Source organism: Salarias fasciatus, chromosome 14 (assembly GCF_902148845.1).
Source record: "Salarias fasciatus chromosome 14, fSalaFa1.1, whole genome shotgun sequence".
NCBI lineage: Eukaryota > Metazoa > Chordata > Actinopteri > Blenniiformes > Blenniidae > Salarias > Salarias fasciatus.
In genome coordinates, this window is record NC_043758.1 from 3,684,289 (window position 1) to 3,705,709 (window position 21,421).

A 21,421-nucleotide genomic window follows, 5' to 3' on the forward strand; every position below is an offset into this window, starting at 1 on the left:
CACGCCTGACAGCAGCCCATCTACACTTTCACCCGCTTCACCTACGTTCTTTGTCACCTTTTTTTTTCTAAAGTTGAATAACAGGGTCCACAAACTTGAGGCAGCAACCAAAACAAGCTGGCTTCCGGTGTGCTTGCATGCATGTGCAACCTCCATCTGACTCTTGCGAGAAGTTCAGCAACCTCCGGAGAAAAGAGGCCAAACAATGCGAGACTCGTTTTTTTTTATACTTGACCAGCAAAGCCACTGCCTGTCTGTACAAGGAAGAACCCATGATGCATCACGTCTTGTGGGCAGCAAGGAACTTGAAAAACACAATTCTTGTTACCTAGATTTTACTGTAAGTGTGGCGAAAACCCAAGATCAGTGTCATCATACTTAAATTGTGGTTAAAAAAAAAAAAAAAAAACACTGCCCAAATGACTTAGCCTTATGTTTTAACAATAGAAAGGTTCAGACCGACAGAAGCCTCTTTGAGGACAACACAATACAAAAATGTATACCGCGTAGTAAAAATAAAAAATGTTAATATCACATCATGTCATCTCTCCACCATAAAAACTGTAACAAGAAATGCATAAAATGAGAAATAACCACAGGTTTAACACAGGACAACCGCCTGTTAATAAGGCATTTAAAAAGTGTGTGTGTGTGTGTGTGTGTGTGTGTGTGTGTGTGTGTGTGTGGATATTATGAAAGCTTAGCATCCCCATGCTGGGTTCAGTCCTGAGGTAAGCACCAGTTTCACGTGCGCCGCTTTCAGTCCAAATAAGAGTAAAGGAAAGTAAGTGAAAAGAAACACGTTTGATATGATCATATGCTACAGGAAGAAAAGAAGCCCTTAAGTTATTGTTACATTGAAAAAAAAAATATTTCGAAAGGCACATTGTATGTCTTTTTAAAGCCTTTAAGATTCACTCCGTGTATCACAGTGTATTTATGGCTTTAGTCTTCACATTCACCCACTGAGGTTGGCATTGGCACTATAGTGGTCAAACATTTCTAATCTGAATCAAGGACTACTAAAATTGGAAAAAGAAAAACAAAGGGAAAAGGGCAACGTGGTCTTTGGAATAATGGTTTAAAGACAAAAATGTGTTTTCAACCCGCAAACTTTAAGTGCTGTTTTGTTTTCAAGCTGGAGGAACTGCTGGTCAGCCAGTGCAGAAACCCGTCCTTCTCTGTTTCTGCATGTGATAGCAGCAGAGGAGCGAGGCCGGGCCAGGGGACAATTGCCGAGCATGGATGTGATGTTAATAAGTGGATCAGAGGGGTGAGATGGCAGGCATGAAATGGGACATCGTGCCGGCGAGCAGTGCGAATTGTCCAGGAGAAAGTGAGATTTCACAGGGATTACTGAAGCACAGCAGCTGGTGAGCTCTGTTCACCCGCTGGCTCCTGGGGAAGACCCACAAACCCCTTCTTATGTTCATATCGCTGACAGATTAGCAGCTTGCTGTGTGTGTCCGAAGGGGGGGGGGGGGGGGGGGGGGGGGGGGGCGTCTATGCATCCGGTGCGTGCAGAGCCTCTAAGGCAAAAGGCTGAATGAAGCATTTACTTTGGCCTGTAAACAGCAGCAGGACTCCCAGACAACAGACTGCAGGGGAGGGAGGTCAAACGAGACGCCGGACAGTGAGGTGAAGCAGCACCGCCGCTCCGCCATCAGTGCGCTGTGAATGGAGTCGCTGCTCTTGACAGCAAATGACGGATCTGTGTGTCTTTGTTGTCTGTCCCGGTCCTTGCCTCTCTCCCCAGCTGTATCCATAACTGTAAATATTACACAATGCCAGAGGCAACACCCCTACTTCAGCTGTACACCACGAAGCTCCGCTCGTCACGAAGGCGAATTAGTGTGTCATAAGTCGGGTATGTGCAGCCATGTCCCGGCTCTCAGCTGGCCGGGACGCGCTCGCTGCATCTCAACAACAACTGAAAGTTCATCAAACTGCATAGGAAGTTTAGCTCAAGAAGGCTGAAAGCTGAGCGTAAAGCAGATTAAGCTACCATTACTGTCACAGAGTATGAGCCGTTATCCACACAAATATGCGGGGGAGTGTGGTACTTAAAAAAAAAAAAAAAAAAAAGCAGAGATTTTACCAAACTTTCTAAGGCAACTTCTCATGTTCAGTCTCTTCGCAGGATGGGGAGACACCAGAATGCGAGATACGTAAATTGTCCAGTACCCCAAAAACAAACAAACAAACAAAAAGAAAAAGTGGGAAGAGTCCTCATAGTCCTTTAAAGTCCAGGTGAGTCGGCTTATTCATTTGCTTAAAGTTCTACTCATGTCTGGACCCACCCTGAATATAGTTCTTATGTGCTTTTTTTTTTTTTTTTGTATTTTTTTTCTGTACAAAGATGAATGGTACACAGGTTTGGGTCAGATTGCAAAGTTTCTTTGCAACTGTTTCTCTTTGGGTTTTACCATAATACAAAAATAAATAAAACAATTTGGCTTTCAATTTGTCACCATGGCTCAAAGACTGGAATTAAAAAAAAAAAAAGATTCTTTGTATACACTGTACATAAATACTGTACTTATTTGTTACTTGAGTGTCCCTTGGTCACGCAAATGGCATGAAGCTCCTTTATGAAGGAGCAACTTAAGATACATTAGATGCATAGAAAGGCACTTAGAGTCAACACATTTGGTGTTCATTAGCAGACCTTTAGGCCTGAGTCTGAGGTGCAGAGGAGATATCGAGTTGAGGTGCATGGCTTTAGAATACTGCAAAATGTGTGTGCACACAGACCTACTTCTAATTGGCATTGATACATGTCCTATGTCTTAGCTGGGTGAGTATCGCTCAATAGTGCGGCTTTCGGAAAGGGGCTGTGTGGGAGGGGGCAGTGGTTGGCTCAGGATATCCATCTTGTCGTGGGTGAGGCCCAGGTGCTCCGAGGCCAGTTTGGAGAGCGGGTAGAGGCTCTCCAGGGCCTTCGCGTCAGCCACGAGCTGCTGCTGAGCTTGGATGAAGAGTTCACTTGCCTTCTCCTGCTTCAATCCCAGGTGCTCTGCTGCGTATTTACTCAAGGGGTAGATGCCCTCTGTAAAGTCCAGCTTCAGTTTCCCATCCGTGGTCATCCCGCCCGCCGAGCCGCCGCTGCTGTGCATCTTCATGTGGCTGATGAGGTTGCGCTGCTGAGCAAACTTTCCACCGCACACCTGACATTCGTAGGGCTTCTCCCCAGAGTGGATGCGCATGTGCTCGGTAAGGCGATACTGGCGGGTGAAGCGCATGCCGCAGGAGTCGCAAGCAAAAGGTTTGAGGCCCAGGTGGCTGCGCATGTGTCGGGTCATGGTACCACGTTGCGTGAACTTCTTGCCACAGATGCTGCAGGGATATGGTCGAGTCAGCCAGTGGGTCTTCTCGTGTTGGCGCAATGTGGCTGGATCTTTGTAGGACTTATCACAGCTGGAGCAGCGGTACGGTCGGATGATCTCGCCGATGCCTGCCGAGTTCAAGCCCTGGCCGGATTTGGTCTCCAGGTGTGACAAACTGTTGAGAGTGTTGCCACCGCTGAGGCTCCCGTAGCCGTTTGTATTACCGCTCATGTGTTTGGCGGTGCTGTTATTGCTGTTATTGCCCATCTCCCCGCCAGAGTTGCCCTGCAGTTCATCTTCCGTGTGTGTCTCCACATGTGCGTTGAGCTCCTCGGAGCTGGGAAAGCCTTTATCACAGGGAATGCAGACATACAGATTGTCCCCGAAGCTCTCTGGCTCGTACGGCATGTGGAACCTTGGTCCAGGTGGGGACGGGCGTCCCTCACTACTCCCCGTCTCTTCTGTGCCTGACCCGCTTTTTTCATCTGCTCCTTCACTCTCCTCCCCAGCCTTGTGATGGTTATGATGCCGATCTCCATTTTCACCCCCTTCCTCTTCATCGTCGTCCTCGTCTTCATACTCGGCTGTGTACGACAGTGGCTCGTGCTTCACCCAGCGGTAGATGTTGCCCATTTCTCTACCTGCCTCTCCACCGTCTGTGGGGGTGTCGGGGCTGGGTGGGTAGCGGTCAGTCCCCTGTGGACCCGAGCGGTGCAGGTGGGGCAAGTGTGGGCCTAAAGACTGGTTGAGATGGGGAAAAGGTGGAGGAGTGCCTGCCTGGTCAGTTGACTCCATTTTTTCGGGGAAGGCCCTCCCATTCATCCCCTGCATGGGACTTGTTCGGCCGCTCAAAGTCCCGTCTCGCTCCTCGTCATTGTGAGCGTTTGCCAGGTGGGTCTGAGAGGGGGTGCGCTGAGACTGAGAGGTGGGGCTTTTCTTGGAGAGGTCGAGACCAAAGTTGGGGGAGCAGTTCCTCTCAGAATGGCCCGGGCGTCCAAGGTGGGCAGGCAGAGCTGACTGCAGGGACGGGTACACCTGAGAGGCCTGGGTGGAGGTGGGGGCATACAGCTCTCCGGTATGAATGGATAGACGGTGGGGGACTAACTCATCCATAGATGGCGCCCGGGGTGCATGGCTGTTCAAAATTCCTCCCGGAGGACAGGACTGAATGACAGGAGTTGAAACCCTGTATCTGCCGCCGCTCCCTAAACCCATCGCGTTGGGCCCTATTTTTGCATAGGGTAAAAATGCAGGACCTGGGCGAGGAGGGTACTTGCCATTTCTTCTGAGCTTCTTTTTGCACAAGGCCACTAAATCAAGAAGCTGAAGGTAGCTGGCTGCTGCCAAGACAGCCCCGAGGTTGGGTTCAGTGGGCGAAGTGGGGTCTCCTTCAGTTAGGCGGCCTGTGTAGATGTAGTCCAGAATGACCCTGAAGACCCCTGGACTCACCATCTCATGGTCGAGGTTGATGAGATTGTCATGGACCACCAAAGACTTCAAGTAGAGGCTGCTGGCAGCCAGAATGTTCTTATGAGCTCTGAAGAGGGCGTTCTGCACCACAATGATCACGTCACACAGGAAGCCCTTGGTGCGCTGGCTGTTGAGCTGCAGGAGGAGATCCCTAGCATGACTTGGAACTTCCATGGCATCCAGCATTGTCTTCAGTCCGCCACCTGTAACGACAGATATTTATCAAACGTCAGGTGGCAATCAATGTTTCAAGCTCCAGTAATTCAAAGGATGTGTGCTTCGTTAGAATTCAAACATAAGACTGTGTCTGGAAGTATTTGAGATATTTGAGAGCCAAAAGCTTTCCTGCATGAAAATGACATTAAAAAAAAGAAAGAAAGAAAGAAAGAATTTTTTTCTTTCTTTTTTGTGGGGGTCATGATGAAAATCAAATTTGGCATAAGAGACTAACACAAACGCTCGAACACACACGGCCGTTTATTCATGTTTGTTGCCTTGTTCTTGCTTCATAAATAAAAATGGTGATTGTTTAACACATTCATCCTACTCAATAGAGGTCATGTAAAATGCAGAACTGATAAGTGTGAAGGCCGCTGAACTAAAGTGGACTTTAGCTTCACGTGAGCAGTTTTGTTGGTTTTCTCATTATCAGGAATAGAAGTCATCGCATTCACTTCCTCTGGACAGAGCAAAAATAATAAAGAGAGAGAGAGCGAGAGCGAGAGAGAGAGAGAGAGAGCTAAAGTTAGAGAGATGCAGGAATATATTTTTAGCTGCTGGCTTCCTGATAAAATATTCCAGGATGGCTGTGAAGAGTAAAGCAAAGCAGGGGATGGATGTTTCACAAGTATGATGAACAGCAGGTATAAACCTGTGGGAGGAGGACGCCTCCAAAAAAAGATCGGTCTTTCAGCTCGCCGGTCTGCCCAGTCATATAAGGAACACTCAGCGCACGGGATGTAAATCAACATTAGCTGGTTCATTATTTTACGTTGAGATATGCTTCTAGGGATGCCGTGTGTCCACGCACACCGCACACGCACACAGAGTGACATACACACTCAAATATCAACACTAATTGTTCCGTCAAGCCTAAAATAAACTGTATTGGCTGCACGAATCAAGCTGCATGTATTGTTCAATCAGTGGCATCTGAGGATAGTTTACGTACGAGATTAAATGACTCAAATGGTCCCTCAGGGCCTGGTCTCACTGATGGGAAACAAGCAACTAAATAAATATCATGTCATCTGTCTGATCACAGTCTTCCTGACACCAGCTCATTCACTTCTTGTTTATTTCATTCAGCGTATTCACTCAGCATCACAATGGGGAAGTACAGCCTTAAAAAAAAACTGCATTTGTGTTAAAAGGAGATTTAGAATTTTTTTTTTTTTTTTTTTATCATTATATTCTAACCTAGTTTTGAACATCAAAAACTGCATGTTCTTGAAATTTAAGGTCATACTTTAGTGTGGATATACAACAAACAGGAAATGTTTGGAATTAAAGCTGTCAGAAAACTGTCATCAAGGTGATACTTGTATACATTTTATCATTGACTGTTCATAAATATCCAAAAGGTGAAATGAAAAAGAATGCTTTAAGGCTGTTCACGCTGCATCACTGTCCCCAGTTGCCATCTGAAGTGTTTCCACCCCTGGCTTCTTTTTCTGTCTGGCTTTGATTACTCTACAGTCATATTTTACTTTAAATTTCAACATCGGTCACATCAAACATGTTTGGAAATAAGTGTGAAACGAGGAATACGCCAAGTACTTTCCACAAGGTGCTGATCGTCTGCAGAGTCTGTCACTGTGTTGAGCTTACTGGTAGCTGTGTGCAGAGCGCCGTGACACATTGTGTACTCACACAGGCACCATCTAGCCTGGACGCTGTTTCAAACACAGCAATGGGAAACACAGTTCAAATGCATCAAAAAGCCTCTCGGACAGTTCCAATGTCCTTCTGATTTATGATCGCGGTTTATCAAAATCCGGATTTTCAAAAGAAATCCATAATAGATGACGACTTTGCTGTGAATGTGCACGGCGGTCAGTTATCTTCTGGTATGATTCACAGACACTGTTATGGTGACTGCTGAGTAGCTCATCAAGGCAGCAAAAGTCACTTCTCTTTTACTGTGAATGTCTGAGACGACGAAAGTCCGTTTGAAATGTCTCAACTTTCTGTTCAAAGCAAGCTCCTTCCGAAGAAAAAAAAAGTAATATCAGCAAAACATGATTTGCTCAACGTTTTATCTCAAGTGAAAGCTTTCTGCATCCTGTTAGGAAGCCGTCCATGATCGTAAAGATATTTAATCCGAGCAGCCATCTGAAAGCAAAGCAGCGCCACACTCAGAGCTTCAGCTCCAGCTTGTTTTGTGGCTTTTTGACTTTCGTAAAATGCTGAATTAAAGTATTCTCTGCAGCATCGCCTGAGCAAAGCGGCTCTCCTGATGCATGGCTGTTTTCCTCTGATAGCCTTGTTTTAATGACCCGTCAACATGTTTAGGAAACTGTGATCATGTTGACACAGTATAGTTCACGGCAGTGACTTTCGGCTGCTTGCATTAGATTATTCGTCGTCCCTATGTTTTGTGTTTTGTCACTTTTGTGGTCTGCGGGTAAAGCAAAAGACTAAACTTGTCTACCTCTGCATGCAGCCTCAGTCCCATAAACACAGCAGACATCTGCTTAAAAGGTTGTGTTGACATTTTATTTTCTTTCATTTCAATTTGCTGCCCATGCTCATGTAGCTTTTGTTTATTTTATAACCCATTTGACCATGTTTTAATTTACGAGGCGCAGCTGCAAATACAGAGTCACAGTAAATTGGTGGAAGATTTTGTTTTAATTATACTTTAGTTTTGAATTACTTTCACAAATTTATTGTGTCATTTTTTTCTGACTCACAAGAGGAACTAGTTTTAGAGGTTTGCAGGTCAGAAAAAGTGCACAGAGTAAGTAGCTGTATTCATTAGTGTTTTCAGTCAGCACAGAGAACATCATGCGGTAAAAAAAAAGTCAGTTTCCTGTTTGATTATGGCGCATCTAATAACCATCACTTTTCTATAAAATACTGACAGCAGCTTGAGAGCAGCGCAGCTCCTGAAGCGGATCGAATTCAATAGATTTTATACAAGCAAGACAGTCATGTTAACATAAAATTCAATTTACAATTTTCAGATTGCAATTACTTACATATGTGCAGGTTTTAAAGAAGCGGTGGTCGTCAATACATCTAAACGAATACAACTTCATTTGTGAATTTTATTCTGCCTGTTCAAAAGAAAAATATTGAGATCACTTAAATGTCATGATTAAATCTGTGAGTTCTTCGAGAGTTTTTTTTTTTCTCCTTTCTTTTCTCTTTCAAAGCGGAGCAGCGTGTGGGCAGAGCCTGGATGCGTCCTGTCAGCTCCGCTCCGTTCGCCTGCGCTGCGCTGCGCTGCGCTGCGCTGCGTCCCAGAGCCCGAGCCACGCGTCAGCGCCGCGGCGCCTCATCCATCCTTCAGCCCCGCTTATCTCTGATACGAGGAAATAAAATAGAAAAAAAAAAAAAAGCCACCAGAAAAAGGACCGTTTTCAGCTCCTCGCACTAAGAGCTGAATCGCACAGCTGTTTCTTATGCCGTCTCTTTCCGCTTTGGAAGCTGTCAGCAGCAGCGAGAAGCCCCTCTTTCGGGCAGATGTGTAAAATCTCGGTGTGTTCAAAAGGAAACTGGAAACACAGCAACAAAAAAAAGTTCGCTTCGAATGTCTACGTGACATTTTCTAACGTTCGCCTTTATTGACTGTCACGCACAAACAAGTAGGCATGTTTGAAAATATCCCGAGGACTTTATAATTCCCCTTCCTTATTAAATTCATTGCGGGATCAGACTACTGATTAAGAAAATCCCTTTTTAACGAACTTGAACAATGAAAGACGTAAACACAAAAACTAACAGTCCAAAGCGCGTTTTTACAGGGTGGAACAAGTGCTCCAACTCAAAACATTTGACATGTTTTTGCTGATTTTTACATAATCTATAAAAACCGTTTTTGCATCATTTATTTTTTTTCCAAGATAGCTATTTTTGTTCTTTACATAAATACTGATTTCGAAATTTAGAAGATTTTAATTAAATGTGTAATGAAGCGGAACTTTTCTGATAAAAGGAAAGCATTTAAATTAACTCAGATTTCCACGAGTAAGTGATTAAAATAAGAGAATCTGTGCTCTGTGCGGTTGTACGGGCAGAAATGTGAATGCCATCCCTAAATCCCCTCTGCCTGTTGGAGGATCAGCTCTTACCTGCATGCCCGATGTCTTCTGCCATCCGATCTAAGTCTCCCTTAATGATCATCTCAGCAGTCTCCGGGAGTCATATCTGACGTTTCAGCTTTGAACTGCCAGCCTCCAAAAAAACCATGCCAGTTTTCCGAGCGCGTCTGCCAGCTCTTTTTTTTTATGATTATTAATTGATATGAATTTCTTCTCGCTCCTTAGGTCCGTCCTCCCACCCACTTTCCTCCCTCTCCGTCTGTCTCTCTGTCCCACTGCCCCTCCTCTCCCCTCTTTCTCATCCCCTCCTTTAAATCTAAGAAAAAAAAAAACGTGCTTAGACCAGCATCATTTTCCTGCTATTTTTTTTCTAGTAATTTCCTTAGCTATTTTTGCGTTGCGGCAATAACGCGCACCGGGATGATAATGGAGCCTCTGTGCGCCTTAAGTGTTTTAGCGCCCCGTGTGATGTCAGTCTATAATAAAACTAAAAGGTAAAATCGAGGGCAGGAACTTCAAGTGACCCCGACTTGAACTTCTCAACACATCGTCTTAAAGAGACAGACGGTTACTGTACACACACATACACACACACATACACACACACTCACGCGTTATGTACTTTGCTTATTTACGGTCACCCAGCGCGCCTCAACTCTCAAAGAGACTTTAATGACCAAACTACCCAGAGATTCAATAAAAACTTCGTCTTTTTTTATACATATATATGTTTTTTTTAGGTTGAACCTTTTCAATAAATTAGTCTCCCAAAACACAGCTACCTACTGGGCTGTTTGATTTTATTGAGTCCATCAAATGTAAATTGGATCTGATTCAATCACAAGTCGTGTTTGCTTTACTTGTAGTTGAGGAGATTGTTCACTGATGAAATATTCAGCAAGTAAGTCAATAAAATGGTTGAATATTTGTGTTTTTCTGTCTGATCTTGTCAGGAACATATGAATGAAGCTTAATGATTTCAATCAAGTAAAGTCATCCCTCCCTCTCTCTCTCTCTCTCTCTCTCTCTCTCTCTCTCTCTCTCTCTCTCTCTCTCTCTCTCTCTCTGGTAAGCCACCTGTTGAGCTGTTTAACACTCAATTCATCACTTGAACTGATCCAAAACACCACATCTCTGATTCGACGGATGTTCATAGAGGTTTTCTTTAAGCGCCAGTGCCTCAGGCCTTTATCTGATTACACTCACCACGTGAGAATGGTGTCATAATAATTTTACTGTAATCCATGTATGGTAAATATTAAGAGAGTAGCTGTGTGCCATGACAGACAGCACGCATTGAAGATTTGTAGTATACTCAGAACATCGCTGGGTAATGAAATGAACGATTGAAAGTAGCAGGTTTGCGTTGACATTTTTAGTTTTGACGTTAAGTTTGCACCTAGAGATCAAACGGCCTTTTCACAGTCCACTTTCTGAGATATAAATGATCCGCACAAATACAAGATAACCCCTGAGAAGGCCGTGATCAGACAAGCCGGACATGCCCACATGATCCAGATATGATCTGCTCTATCTTCGTGCGTACTCGCCACATCCCACCGGCTCAGGAAGGAAAGCACCCCCGAAAACTTGACATATCTGTGTGTGTGTGTGTGTGTGTGTGTGTGTGTGTGTGTGTGTGTGTGTGTGTGTGTGTGTGTGCGCGCCATCCCTGCGTCTGTGCCGTATCCCGGACTTACCCCGGACTCATGTCTGGCGCGGTGGCCGTGCGTCTCCCCTGCTTTTCCACATTCCCTCATCAAGAGCTCCGCAGGTCCGTCCGAGTCCAGCCTCCTTCCCGGAGCTCCTCTTCCGCGTAACCTTCACAGCCCTCGCTCTCCCGGCTTACCCTGCTTTCGCCCTCTTCCACACACTGGACTTCTCACGTGTTAACAAGACTCTCTGACACTTCAGACTGCGTTCTGGGTCCGATCGGACCAAACCTGCCGGCTCAGACTCTGCGCGCACAGCGACACCCAGGGGCAGCGCGCGACGCTCGGTCCTCCGGAGGAGCACGTGCGTTGCAGGGGTGTTTGCGCAAATGAAAAGGTAGCATTTACTCCATCCACCCATCTTCTATTATTATCTAATTCAGGGTTGGAGCCGATCCCAGATGCCTGTGGCTGAAGGCAGGGTCGACCCTGGACAGGTCGCCGGTCCATCCCAGAGCTGACACGGAAAGACAGAAAGAAAAGAAGAGAAAAAGAAAATCACACCACCCTCACATTATAGGACCGTTTACAGTCATCAATTAACCTCAAGCAGATGTTTTCGGACTGAAACTGCTGTAAAAGTCCCGCATTGCCAGGGAGAACATGCAAACTCCGCACAGATGGCTCGAAATAGCTGCTGCGATTCATTCAGAAACTGAAAACCAACCAAGAAATTCAACCCAGGAGGTAAACAGTTCAACTCAGTCAAAATTGGAGCATGAATGCCTTTCAAGTGAGAATAACGTTTGCAGTCTTGATAAATCTGTTCAGAAATCAATGTGGAGCTCTGATGAGTAAAATCTCATTTTTCAGTGGAATGTTCCCATCTTTGTTACTCTCTCTTTTTTGGTCACATATTTGTCTGGCTCTATTATTATGACCCATTCACCATGAGTGCTCTTTCATTCTGATGGGATCCAGTGCATCTCTGCAGCACATTCAAAAGCATTAAGTATGAGAGGTTTTATTTCAATTATAGGTTCTTACAGCTGAACTCCTTTGATTAGATAGTCTTTTTTTAATTAATCTTCCTCTCGAGAAAATGAATTAAATTTGCTTTATCTCCTTACTAGAGTTGTTTTAATAGATTGCTGTAGTGCCTCAATTAACTGGCAAAAAAATTAATAAATAAATATGTTGAAGCTAATTTAATTATTTTTATATAATGCAATGTATGCAAATGTATTTCATACATAGTTTATTATGAGTCCAGTTATCTTAAAGGATATTTCACTCAGTGAATGCATAGAGCAGTAAGCATTGTTCATTGAAATTACAGTCCTCTAAACAGTGAAGTATTTTAGTACGCTGAAGTTTAATTCAAAGAGTTTCAGACTTCAAATGAGTGTTTGATCTCATGCTCATCGTTTACAGTGGAATCATTTTTAAAAGGTGTCCGGCTGAACGTCCACTTCTGCAAACAGGAGTTTCATGTCAATCTGTGCAGAGGTGTTACTGACGTTCTTTAATCATGATGTTATTAACACCTCAGACTCGCTTCTCCATAGCTGTCTGGAGGTGTTTGACTGCGAACTGAATCTGCTGACATTAATTATTTTCCCATCACGGCGAGACGGACGGCCCGCGTCGCAGCGAGACGCTCATCACACTGAGGCCTATTCATGTTTGTTTTGATCACAACAGCAGCTGACAATCCCATAAAGTATGAAAGCCTCGCCGCTTCCTCCTCCGAGCTCAAGGTGCTGAAGTGAAACGGCCTGATCCACCCCAAGAGATTGGTGAAGTGGAGGGGGGTATTGTGTCCCACTTCCACGGCCCACTGATGAACTGGTGATAACCCTGAAGACAGAGGGAGACAGAGAATAGACATCGCATCAAGGATGTGAGCTCGTGTTTCCATACGTGAGCTAAAACAGGGTCCAGTGAAGGAAATGCACCGTGATGTCAGGTGGGGTGTGCCTTTCATAGGTTGTATACAGTTATGGGCAATAAGCTCTTCAGCTTCTGCAAGAGCAGTTTTCATTTTTCTTTGTATTTACTAACTCTTGTCTGAGAAATAGTTTCAAAAATATGAGACATATGAGTGTTTATGGCCACGAAAGCTTACCATTAAGAATTTTACAGTGATTCTTCATTATAAAAGTCAACTGACAGCCAACTGTGAAGGCTTTTTGAATATGAATCTGAAACAGATCTGTAACTCAGAAACAACAGGCAAGCATTGAAAAGACACTACAGAATGCCTTTGGTAAAATTTAGTGAAATAATATGGCATAAATCAAACCGATGCCAGGAGTTAATGATCCAGACTACAATTTAGATCTTTTTTTTACGAGCATCATAAAGATTATTTAGCTGTTTTCTGGTGGGACACAGGCTTGGAGCACTGCAACAACACATAATACCAGCTGATCTGTTGTCTGATAGTGAATACCTGAACACAGCTGGACAGACTGGATTAAAGCCATGTAAATGGTTTTGATATGATTAATGACGGCATGCATGGAATATCTGAGAGAAAAAGAAGAGTGTGCAGCTCAGTCATAGCTTTAGGGACCTGTGTTCATGTCACATCCGCCGCTCTCACCCCGTCTTGCTTATCTGCCTCTTCATCAGGGTTAGTCCTAAAGAGTCCAAAAATAAATCACAATTTAAAAGACAAAAGTGAAACACTACAGGCATGTTGCTTGATTTCTGTTGTGTTGTGGGTCCCTTGGTACAGCTATTGTCTTGCCAGACAGACTTTATCTTGCTAATCAATCAGCCTCCTGAGGCCAGCGCTGGACATTAAACTGCAGCCTGTCAAAACACAATTCAGCGTACCATAATGCGAGGCACAGCTGAACTTTTAATGAACTGAAAAACCCTCCAAATTGCTGGTTGTAGGCAATGATTCAATTAAAGCTACGAGAGCTGAGACCCAAACAGAGCTCAGGGAGCCCATCCCAGAGCCGGAGCACGTCTGCTTTCCCAAAGAGCGGCGCTCAGTCCAGGACCAGAGCCGGAGATAAGGCAGGCTGCACGGTGAAATCCCTCCACAGGCTGCAGTCACCCTGTAAATCATTCACCTTTCCCACCATTTCTCCCAGTGTGAGCGCACTGACTTTTTACATACAGTATATATCTTGCTGAGGCTTCTCGGATGTGGAAACACAATGAGTGGCTGCAAAGTCCGAGTGACTGCAGCCAACTTTCGCAGACATCTGTGATCAGATATGCTGCAGGGTCACCAAGCCTCCAGAGTCCAAACCACCTCGTTTCAATTTAGGCTCCGAGTGCAGAATATTACAGTGGTCTGAATATTGCTCCATTTCTGCCTGCCAGCAGAGACTCAGAGCACGGCTGGACAATAGACAGGACAGTCTGAAAGCATCTTAACACCTCGGAACAGACGACACCAGAGTAACGATCTGCACTTTTCTCCAACGCCAGGCCTTTTGCTCGGCCTTTCATTCTCATTAATCATCTCTCTCACTCTCTCCTTTATCTCCTTCCCTCTGTCTTTTGAGTGGACTCAGTCAGCCACACAGCTCTCCAGATGCTAGCTGTGACCAACCCCACAAGAGCCGACTCACCCCTACAGCACCAAGAACCTCTACAGTACTTTACTCAGACCCCTCCTAATTCATTATAACAGCAGTTTCGCAACAGCTCTAGTGCACAAGGCATGCTATTGGAATGATCCCGGGTCCTTTGTGCTTTTAGTGCGTGCTCTATTTACACATCTGGTGGTGATGCCATGATCGGCATCTGAAAAGGAAAAAAAAAAAAAAAAAAAAACTCGATTTGAGGAAAAATGTCTGATTGCAAAATAATTTCTGGTTTGAGGGCAAAAAAATGACGTCTCAAGGACAGCATGGAGGGGCAGGGGAGAACAGGACCAGGCTTTTGGTTGTTGGTGTAGGTCTTCACAAGATGTTCCAGCTTCTTCACATAATCCTTCAACATGCTGATTAGATTAGTGGGTCTTTCCAGGCTGCTGTGCACAGGATGACCATTTACTCATTTGTCCAGTAAAAAAGCATTTACTTGCTATTTTATTTCCATGATCTAGTAGGAAGACTAAATTTATTTATATGCAGTGATTAATTAACTTGTACATTTTTTTGCGCCATTGATAAATGTGTGACTTTACATAATAGTTCAAAGTGTAATTGAATTTTAAAAAAATGTAAAACATTTTTGAGTAAACCTCAGTAATCAGGTGCTCTTTATTCACAGCCAATACTTGGGTCGAATTGAAATTCACAGTGGAGCCGTATGAGCTGGTCTCAGCATGTTCTTCAGATTACTGTGAAGTTGTCCTGCAGTTGTTATATTCATGTCTCTTTTTATTAGGATGGAAGAGTTGAGGATCATATGATATGACCAAAAGCTGTGGAACAGCTACCGACTGGATCTACGTGTCCGTTCAGTTTCTTTATTGATCGTGCTGTGCAATTAATGCGTCACTCGCCACGAGCGCTGGATGCCGTCACATGCTGTCAGTGGGTTGAACGAAAGAATAATCAAGTGATTTAACTGATAATAAGTGTAAAAAAAAAAAAATGTTAGTTGCAGCTGAAGTTGACAGTGTTCTGTAGAAAAACATGAAACCGATGCCGTTCTGGTGTCTCCTGCCCCTGGATGAATGTACGGCCAGTATTCAGCCTCCTCTGAGCTGCAGTTGGCTCTGCACCACCTCCCCAGGGGACAGTCTGGCTCTTCAGCGGCTGAATGCTCTGTTATGTTCATCAGGTGGTTGGCAGCTCCTATAGCTGTTTGTTGCTGAGCAGGTTTGTTGGTTTGCTGAGGGGATTTGTGGGTGTGTGTGTGTGTGTGTGTGTGTGTGTGTGTGTGTGTGTGTGTGTGTGTGTGTCTTTTGTTCAGAGTTGATCTAAAATGTGAAGTGATACTGAAACCCGATTGAAAAGCTGCAGACGGAGAAATCAGAATAATAAGGTGAATCTGTCAGAGTATCACTGACACACTGTGTCTCAACAGAGATTACAGCATCTTCAGCTGCAGCGTTTCAAAGATCCAGAGGCTCCAGCTGTGCCTGGCTAAAGGGCCAGCCGTTAGCTTTTGCATATGTGCATATCTGTAATCCTAATCCAATGTGTCCTGGTTTCAAGACACCTTCTTGCAGTGAGTGACGTTTAATCCAGCTTTTGCAGAGCTCTGACCAGGATGGACGCCTTAAATCTGTTTTAACTTACCAGTTGAGTCATTCAAAGCAAACCCGTATTTATGATGGCGACCTTGCAAAAGGCAAGGCCGTTTGAAGGAGAAGCAGAAGAGGTGAACAAGATATTACAAAATTAAGAATGTTGGTTGCTCATCAACAGATGAGATACCTGCAAAGTCAGACAACAAACCAAACAAATATGAAATCCAGCTGCAAGAACCAGGAAGCAGTTTCATGTATCTGTGAGGTTATTAATTAGACTAATCAGATTCAGGAATATGAAAAGTCGTTCGATGTGTCATGAGGGCCTGTCGTAATTGTGGCTTTCTCCAACTGCAGATGCTTCTTTCCTTGAATCAATAATGCTGATAGCGTCCTCTGGATCCAGCCTCTGGCACTGTATCAAATAAGACGACCGTGTATGAAGATGCAGTGCAGGGTTTGAAGCTTTGTTTGAAGCATGGTGGCTTCAGTCAGAGGAACCACTGTAACGACCAGTGTTCTTGCGGCTGTCCTGATGTCTGCTAATGCCAATTATTTTTGGGGAATTTATATATACGTACATATGCACATCAGTTTCTCCCTGAGTTGCATTGTGGCTGCAGAGAACTGACAAGTAAATGACTGCGATTCTGATAAAAGTAGCTTGAATCTGTGTTCAGATGGAAATATTGATGGCGGTTGCTTTAGCGTTTAGACACTGATTGCAGCTTAAATACCTGAAATAACATGAAGGAAGAGAACATGTTATTGAAACAGACCAAGACAAGAAACACATGTCGGTCTTACTTGCTGGCATGGTGATTTGAGCTCACTGTTGCCTCTCCCTGAGCTTCAGTGTGAGTTCAGTTTATTAATGCATGCATCTCCAACTAGGCTTTCGTGTGCAGCAGGTCACTGCAGTGGGCGTCTGTGCAGCACATGGCCGTCCGATCTGCGGCCTGCGCTCCCTCGTCCCTCTTCATCAGCCTTGCACAGAGCGAGCGTTGGCTCCCTCTCCTCACCCCTCCACCTTCCACTCGCACAAGGGGAAGAGCGAACCTTTTGTTTCTCGCGTCCAACCTGTTCCAGCCTCCCTCCTTTTCTCTCCTTCTCCTCTCCACTGACTCAAATCTCTTTTCCGGCTGAAAGCTGCTGAAAACCATATGTTGTGTGACATCATGAGGGCAGGAAGCAGGCAGAAGGGAATGATAGAGCAGAGCACAGCGGAGCAGAGATTGGCCTGCCAGGTCTCTGAGCAGTGATGTCAGCAGAAAAGCATTCTGGGAGGCCCGCCGGGGGGTGAAAGCAGAGCAGGTTGGACGTTTTTTTTTACTCTAAATTTTACTCCCACCTGGATAATCAGAGGGTGATGGAAGGAAAGTGGCTCGGCAGCGTGCATCCTAAAGGAAATCTTGATGTAATTCGTTGACATTTCAGGTCACGGCCCAGTGAGCCTATTGCACATTTGCTTGCAGGTGCTTTCACAGCAAGAGAATCTCAGGGAGCGTGATTTCAGAGAGATACAAGGTTTGGACTATCTAGATGTTTTGGACTCCTCCAGTGATGTTAAAAACTTCTGCACATCATCTGTCTACCTCTTCCTTTCAGTCGCTGGCAGTCCCAATCTGCTCGCCAGGCTTTATGTCTGTCAGCCTCCCTCCTCCTCCTTTTGTTCTCTGGGTGAACTCTCCGGCTTTGTTGTGAGATCCTGGTCTCCATACCATCACCGCCGCCCCGTCCAGCTCCCCATCGGCACACACAAACACTCAGTTAGCAACTCACACCATCAGCGCCTCACACAAACACACGTGCAATAAAATACCCCTCCGCCCCCCCCCCCTGATTAATGGCAGACCTGGGGAGTGTGCCAGGCAAGCAGGGAAGGCATGAGAGGAGAGATGGGAGGAGAGCAGAGGAAGGGAGAAGAGAGGCTGCTGCAGCTGTGGTTTTGGAGTCGGTCTCCGCACCCCCTTGCTGCCCCCTCTCCATCTCCTCTCTGGCTCCTCCAGGGACACAGGCCTTGGCCAGGCCCCAGGAACCCGGGAGTCAGGACCAGGCTAAGAGGGAGAAAAGGGGGAACAACAGAGGGAAGGAAGGATATCAGAGGAAGGAGAAAAACAGAGCTGACCTGATATGCAAGTATTGTCAGGCAGCACCTACATCAACAGGGGAGTGAATGAGGTGTTCCTCAAAAGGTTCCTTAAAAAGGTAGAGGTGTGTAAGATTTCCACAAACACTCCGACCGGTCAAAGTTCGCTTCACAATTTGATACCGGCTCTGTTATTTCTGGTGCATTGAAATGAACCCTGAGTTGTTGCTGACTTGATGACAAAAAAAAACTCCCACCCATCCATCCATCCATCCATGCATCCATGCATCCATCGTCTCTACTGCTTTATCCAACTGATGGTCAACGGGCGTGTCAGGACCGGTCGCCGCTCAGTCACACTACCGTACTCCAATTCACACCGACGGGAAATTTAAAGTCACCCTTTCAATTCAAAACATAAAACCACCAAAAGCAAACCTGGACATCTTTCAAATCCTTTCGGTCATCTATGCAAAGCCAGAGTATCGTGCTTACCTGACGTAAAACTTTTAAACTCCCATACTAACTGAAGGCGCATGTGGCGTGACCAGAACTTTTCTCATTTCTGTGCTGCAATATTTCAAATTTCCAAGCTAAGTTAAATTAGTCACTTAAATACCCTCATAAAATACTCCGACGGTGCACACACCGTATTAGACCTGTGAGGCTGAACAGATCCTGATGTGAAGCTAATTATTTCACAAGTAAACAAGTGAAAAAAGGGAAAAACACTCTTTCTTAAGCTAAAGATAAATTCTGATTAGGATCTATATTCAAGATCCAAACTGACTGTGATCATTGTATAAACACACTCTGGTTCTCTGTTTACAAAACTGAAGAGTCGTGCAGAAAGCCAGGTTACGCAGCAACTCGGCATGAATTTCTTAATTACTTAAAAAATGTATATTTTGTAAAACAGAAAAAAACGACCATATTTGAGTAAACAGTTCATGCATGTGAGTAGACCTTATTACTTTGAAGGTAATTTGGCAACAAAATTTAAATTTTAAATCCCTTTGCACACAGTTACACTCTGAACTGTAGACAGTGAAATACTAAATAAAATCCAGATTGCATGCGTAAAGGACATTGAACTCCTTGAGAGAGAAAAATTTCAATCAAAGCGTAATTTTGCTCGGATCAACTCTTGAAACTGAACTCTGCGTTTGCTAAGGACAGAAGAGACAGGGCAGGATTTACCGGCCAGCAGATAGACAAAACGTCCAGAGGAAACAAGACTTTCGCTCTCCACTCGGCTGGCTCCTCTTCAGCAATCTTGTCACGAGCATTTGTAATAAATTCAACATTAATAAGAACAGAAGTGGAGATTTTTTTTTTCCTTTAGCTGTGAAGACGATGTGGTTTTTCATGTTTAGGGAGGTTTTTACAGAGGGATCGTCCCTTTGAAAGAGAGATAAGCTTATCTGCTGTGAACTCCATGCTAAGTGTTATGCATGAGCCTGTGTCTTCACTGCCTGACTCCACATGTATGGGATGTTTGGGTCTGACGGTGCGTGATTGGACGGTCAGTGTAATTTGCTGGGCCTTGCTGCCCTGCAGGCCTGTGTTGGTGTGTATCCGAGGCCTTCTCCCCTCCCTCTCTCCCTCCTCTGCTGCTGGGTGTTTTATGCGCTGTGTGCTGCGGTGCGGTGACCTCCCTCTCACCCCGGTGCCACCCAGCCGGTGCAGGATTCAGGCACACATGGCCCCTGCCAAAACCCCATAGCGCCACATCTGCAATCCATAAACGCCAGCCACTCTGGTTCTCCCGCTCCCTCACCCACTCTGCCTCAGACTCTCACACGCCTCCATTTCACTCGCTCTCTCGCTTTTTTCACCCACCAGTGTTTAAGTTTAATTTTCAGACTCCATGCATTCCCCTTTTTCGCATTCCTTCGACTCCTTCCTCCCACCACTTCTGGCTTTATTCATGCTGAACATCAACTAACTCTTCTCCTTATCTTCCACTCCCTCTCTGCCCCTTCTTCTTTCCTTCCGTTTCTGCGTCCGCATCCAACGGAAAAATCTCTCACCCATTATATCTTCGGCGAGAGCCAGCGAAGTGTGGTGGCAGCGAACTCGGAACCACAAGACATTCCTGGTCCAAACAGCGCTAAGTCACCGGCGTTCACATCCTCTGCCGGTGGCCCGTGCCAAACACGCACTTCACTTATGGGCTGGATGCAGTCTCGCCACGCTGCAGTCGGTCCCCGGACGGCGAAATGTTTATCTGTTTCAAATTGATAGTGTCAGGGAAAAATGTAGTGTACACATGTAAATGCTGTCGGTTTTTGTATGTGTTACTGTAAGAGCGTTCTCCATCATGGGGTGACTGAATTCCCCCACCTCCTCTCAGCTTGAACTGCTGGCCACAGCGGAACACACCCCTCCCCTCAGCTTCCACTAGACGTGTTAGACACATCACAAGCATGCCCTCGCCTTAATACATGCAAAAAAAAAAGAACAGCAAAGAAATAAATTGAGTGTTACCACAAAACTGTCAGGAGCCCCCCCCCGTGTGCAATTCAGACATTTGTCTTCCTCGATTGTATTATCTTTTTTCTGCAGCTTTTTTTTCCACCGTAATCAAATAAAAATGCAGAGAGTGAACTTTTGTTCCCCTTCTTCTCTTGGATCATGTTCTCCTCTCCATCCCCGAGTCTTCACCTCCTGGTTTCCCAGACATATTGGCATGCCTCTGTGGTGCAGTCCCAGCAGAGTCCGCCGATGAATCATGTTGCTGCAGGCATGCAAGAGCTCAGTTTTTATGATAAATATTACAATTCATAAATCAGTGTTTTCCTAAGCAAGAGAGTTTGGGACAGGGAAGAGCGCAAAACCGAACAGCTTCAAAACAACAGAGGATGTGACCAGACTGTGTGAGTGTGTGTGAGAGTGTGAGCTGTAAAGAAGGCTGCAGGTCAGATCAAGACCACCATGTAGAGGAAGAACAGTGTGTGTGTGTGTGTGTGTGTGTGTGTGTGTGTGTGTTAGGCTAGTAGGAGGCAAAGTATTATCAGCACTTCTATAATTCCAGTCACTCCGCTTATAAATGACATCAGGGAACGTGGCAGGCCTGTGTTTGGAAAAATAATTGTTTTTGAAGCTGTTATTTGCTCTCACAGTGATGTAATGCTGGCAGTGGTATTTATTCAGTGTCTGGCATTTTGCAGCATTGTTGCTTCACACTACGTCCAAACCTATTCTCCGGTAAATCCCACTGAGGGACGTCTGTGATCAACCTGAGAGCCGCCATTTCTCCAAATCTTAATGACCAATTTTGGATTTGTATGTATAAAAGCCCAGCCTGGGTGTTCCTTTTCCACGATTGCACTTCCTCGAATGTCAGACATTATCTATATAATAATTTTATCCCAGTTCTTACATGTGAAGGCAGCTGCAGGCGCCCAGTCAGACGTTCAGGGCTTCACAGAGCTGCCAGTGTA

General features: G+C 45.1%; 1 protein-coding gene and 1 long non-coding RNA gene across 3 annotated transcripts; both read right to left on the bottom strand.

The window, feature by feature from the left end:
• Positions 1–1,134: 1,134 nt before the first annotated feature.
• On the bottom strand, positions 1,135–20,966 carry LOC115400452 (uncharacterized). The gene is made up of 2 exons (XR_003932798.1): positions 20,928–20,966; positions 1,135–1,456 (listed from the first exon to the last, which is right to left on the bottom strand). It is a non-coding gene; the product is annotated as an uncharacterized LOC115400452 (long non-coding RNA).
• LOC115400402 (hypermethylated in cancer 1 protein-like) lies at positions 2,273–10,909 on the bottom strand. 2 transcript variants are annotated; one of them, XM_030108260.1, is made up of 2 exons: positions 10,765–10,909; positions 2,273–4,999 (listed from the first exon to the last, which is right to left on the bottom strand). In XM_030108260.1, exon 2 carries the CDS (start codon positions 4,980–4,982, stop codon positions 2,790–2,792), a length of 2,193 nt encoding a protein of 730 aa, XP_029964120.1. In that variant the 5' UTR covers positions 4,983–4,999; positions 10,765–10,909; the 3' UTR covers positions 2,273–2,789. The 2 variants fall into 2 exon arrangements, with proteins under 2 accessions (XP_029964120.1, XP_029964119.1); XM_030108259.1 differs by lacking the exon at positions 10,765–10,909 and adding an exon at positions 9,095–9,189.
• Positions 20,967–21,421: the final 455 nt, after the last annotated feature.

Coding starts and splice junctions, on each gene's coding strand:
- LOC115400402 (XM_030108259.1), bottom strand. CDS start 9,146: ATGATCATTAAGGGAGACTTAGATCGGATGGCAGAAGACATCGGGCAT. Junction 5,000..9,094: donor AGAAGACATCGGGCATGCAG/GTAAGAGCTGAT, acceptor CTGTCGTTACAG/GTGGCGGACTGAAGACAATG.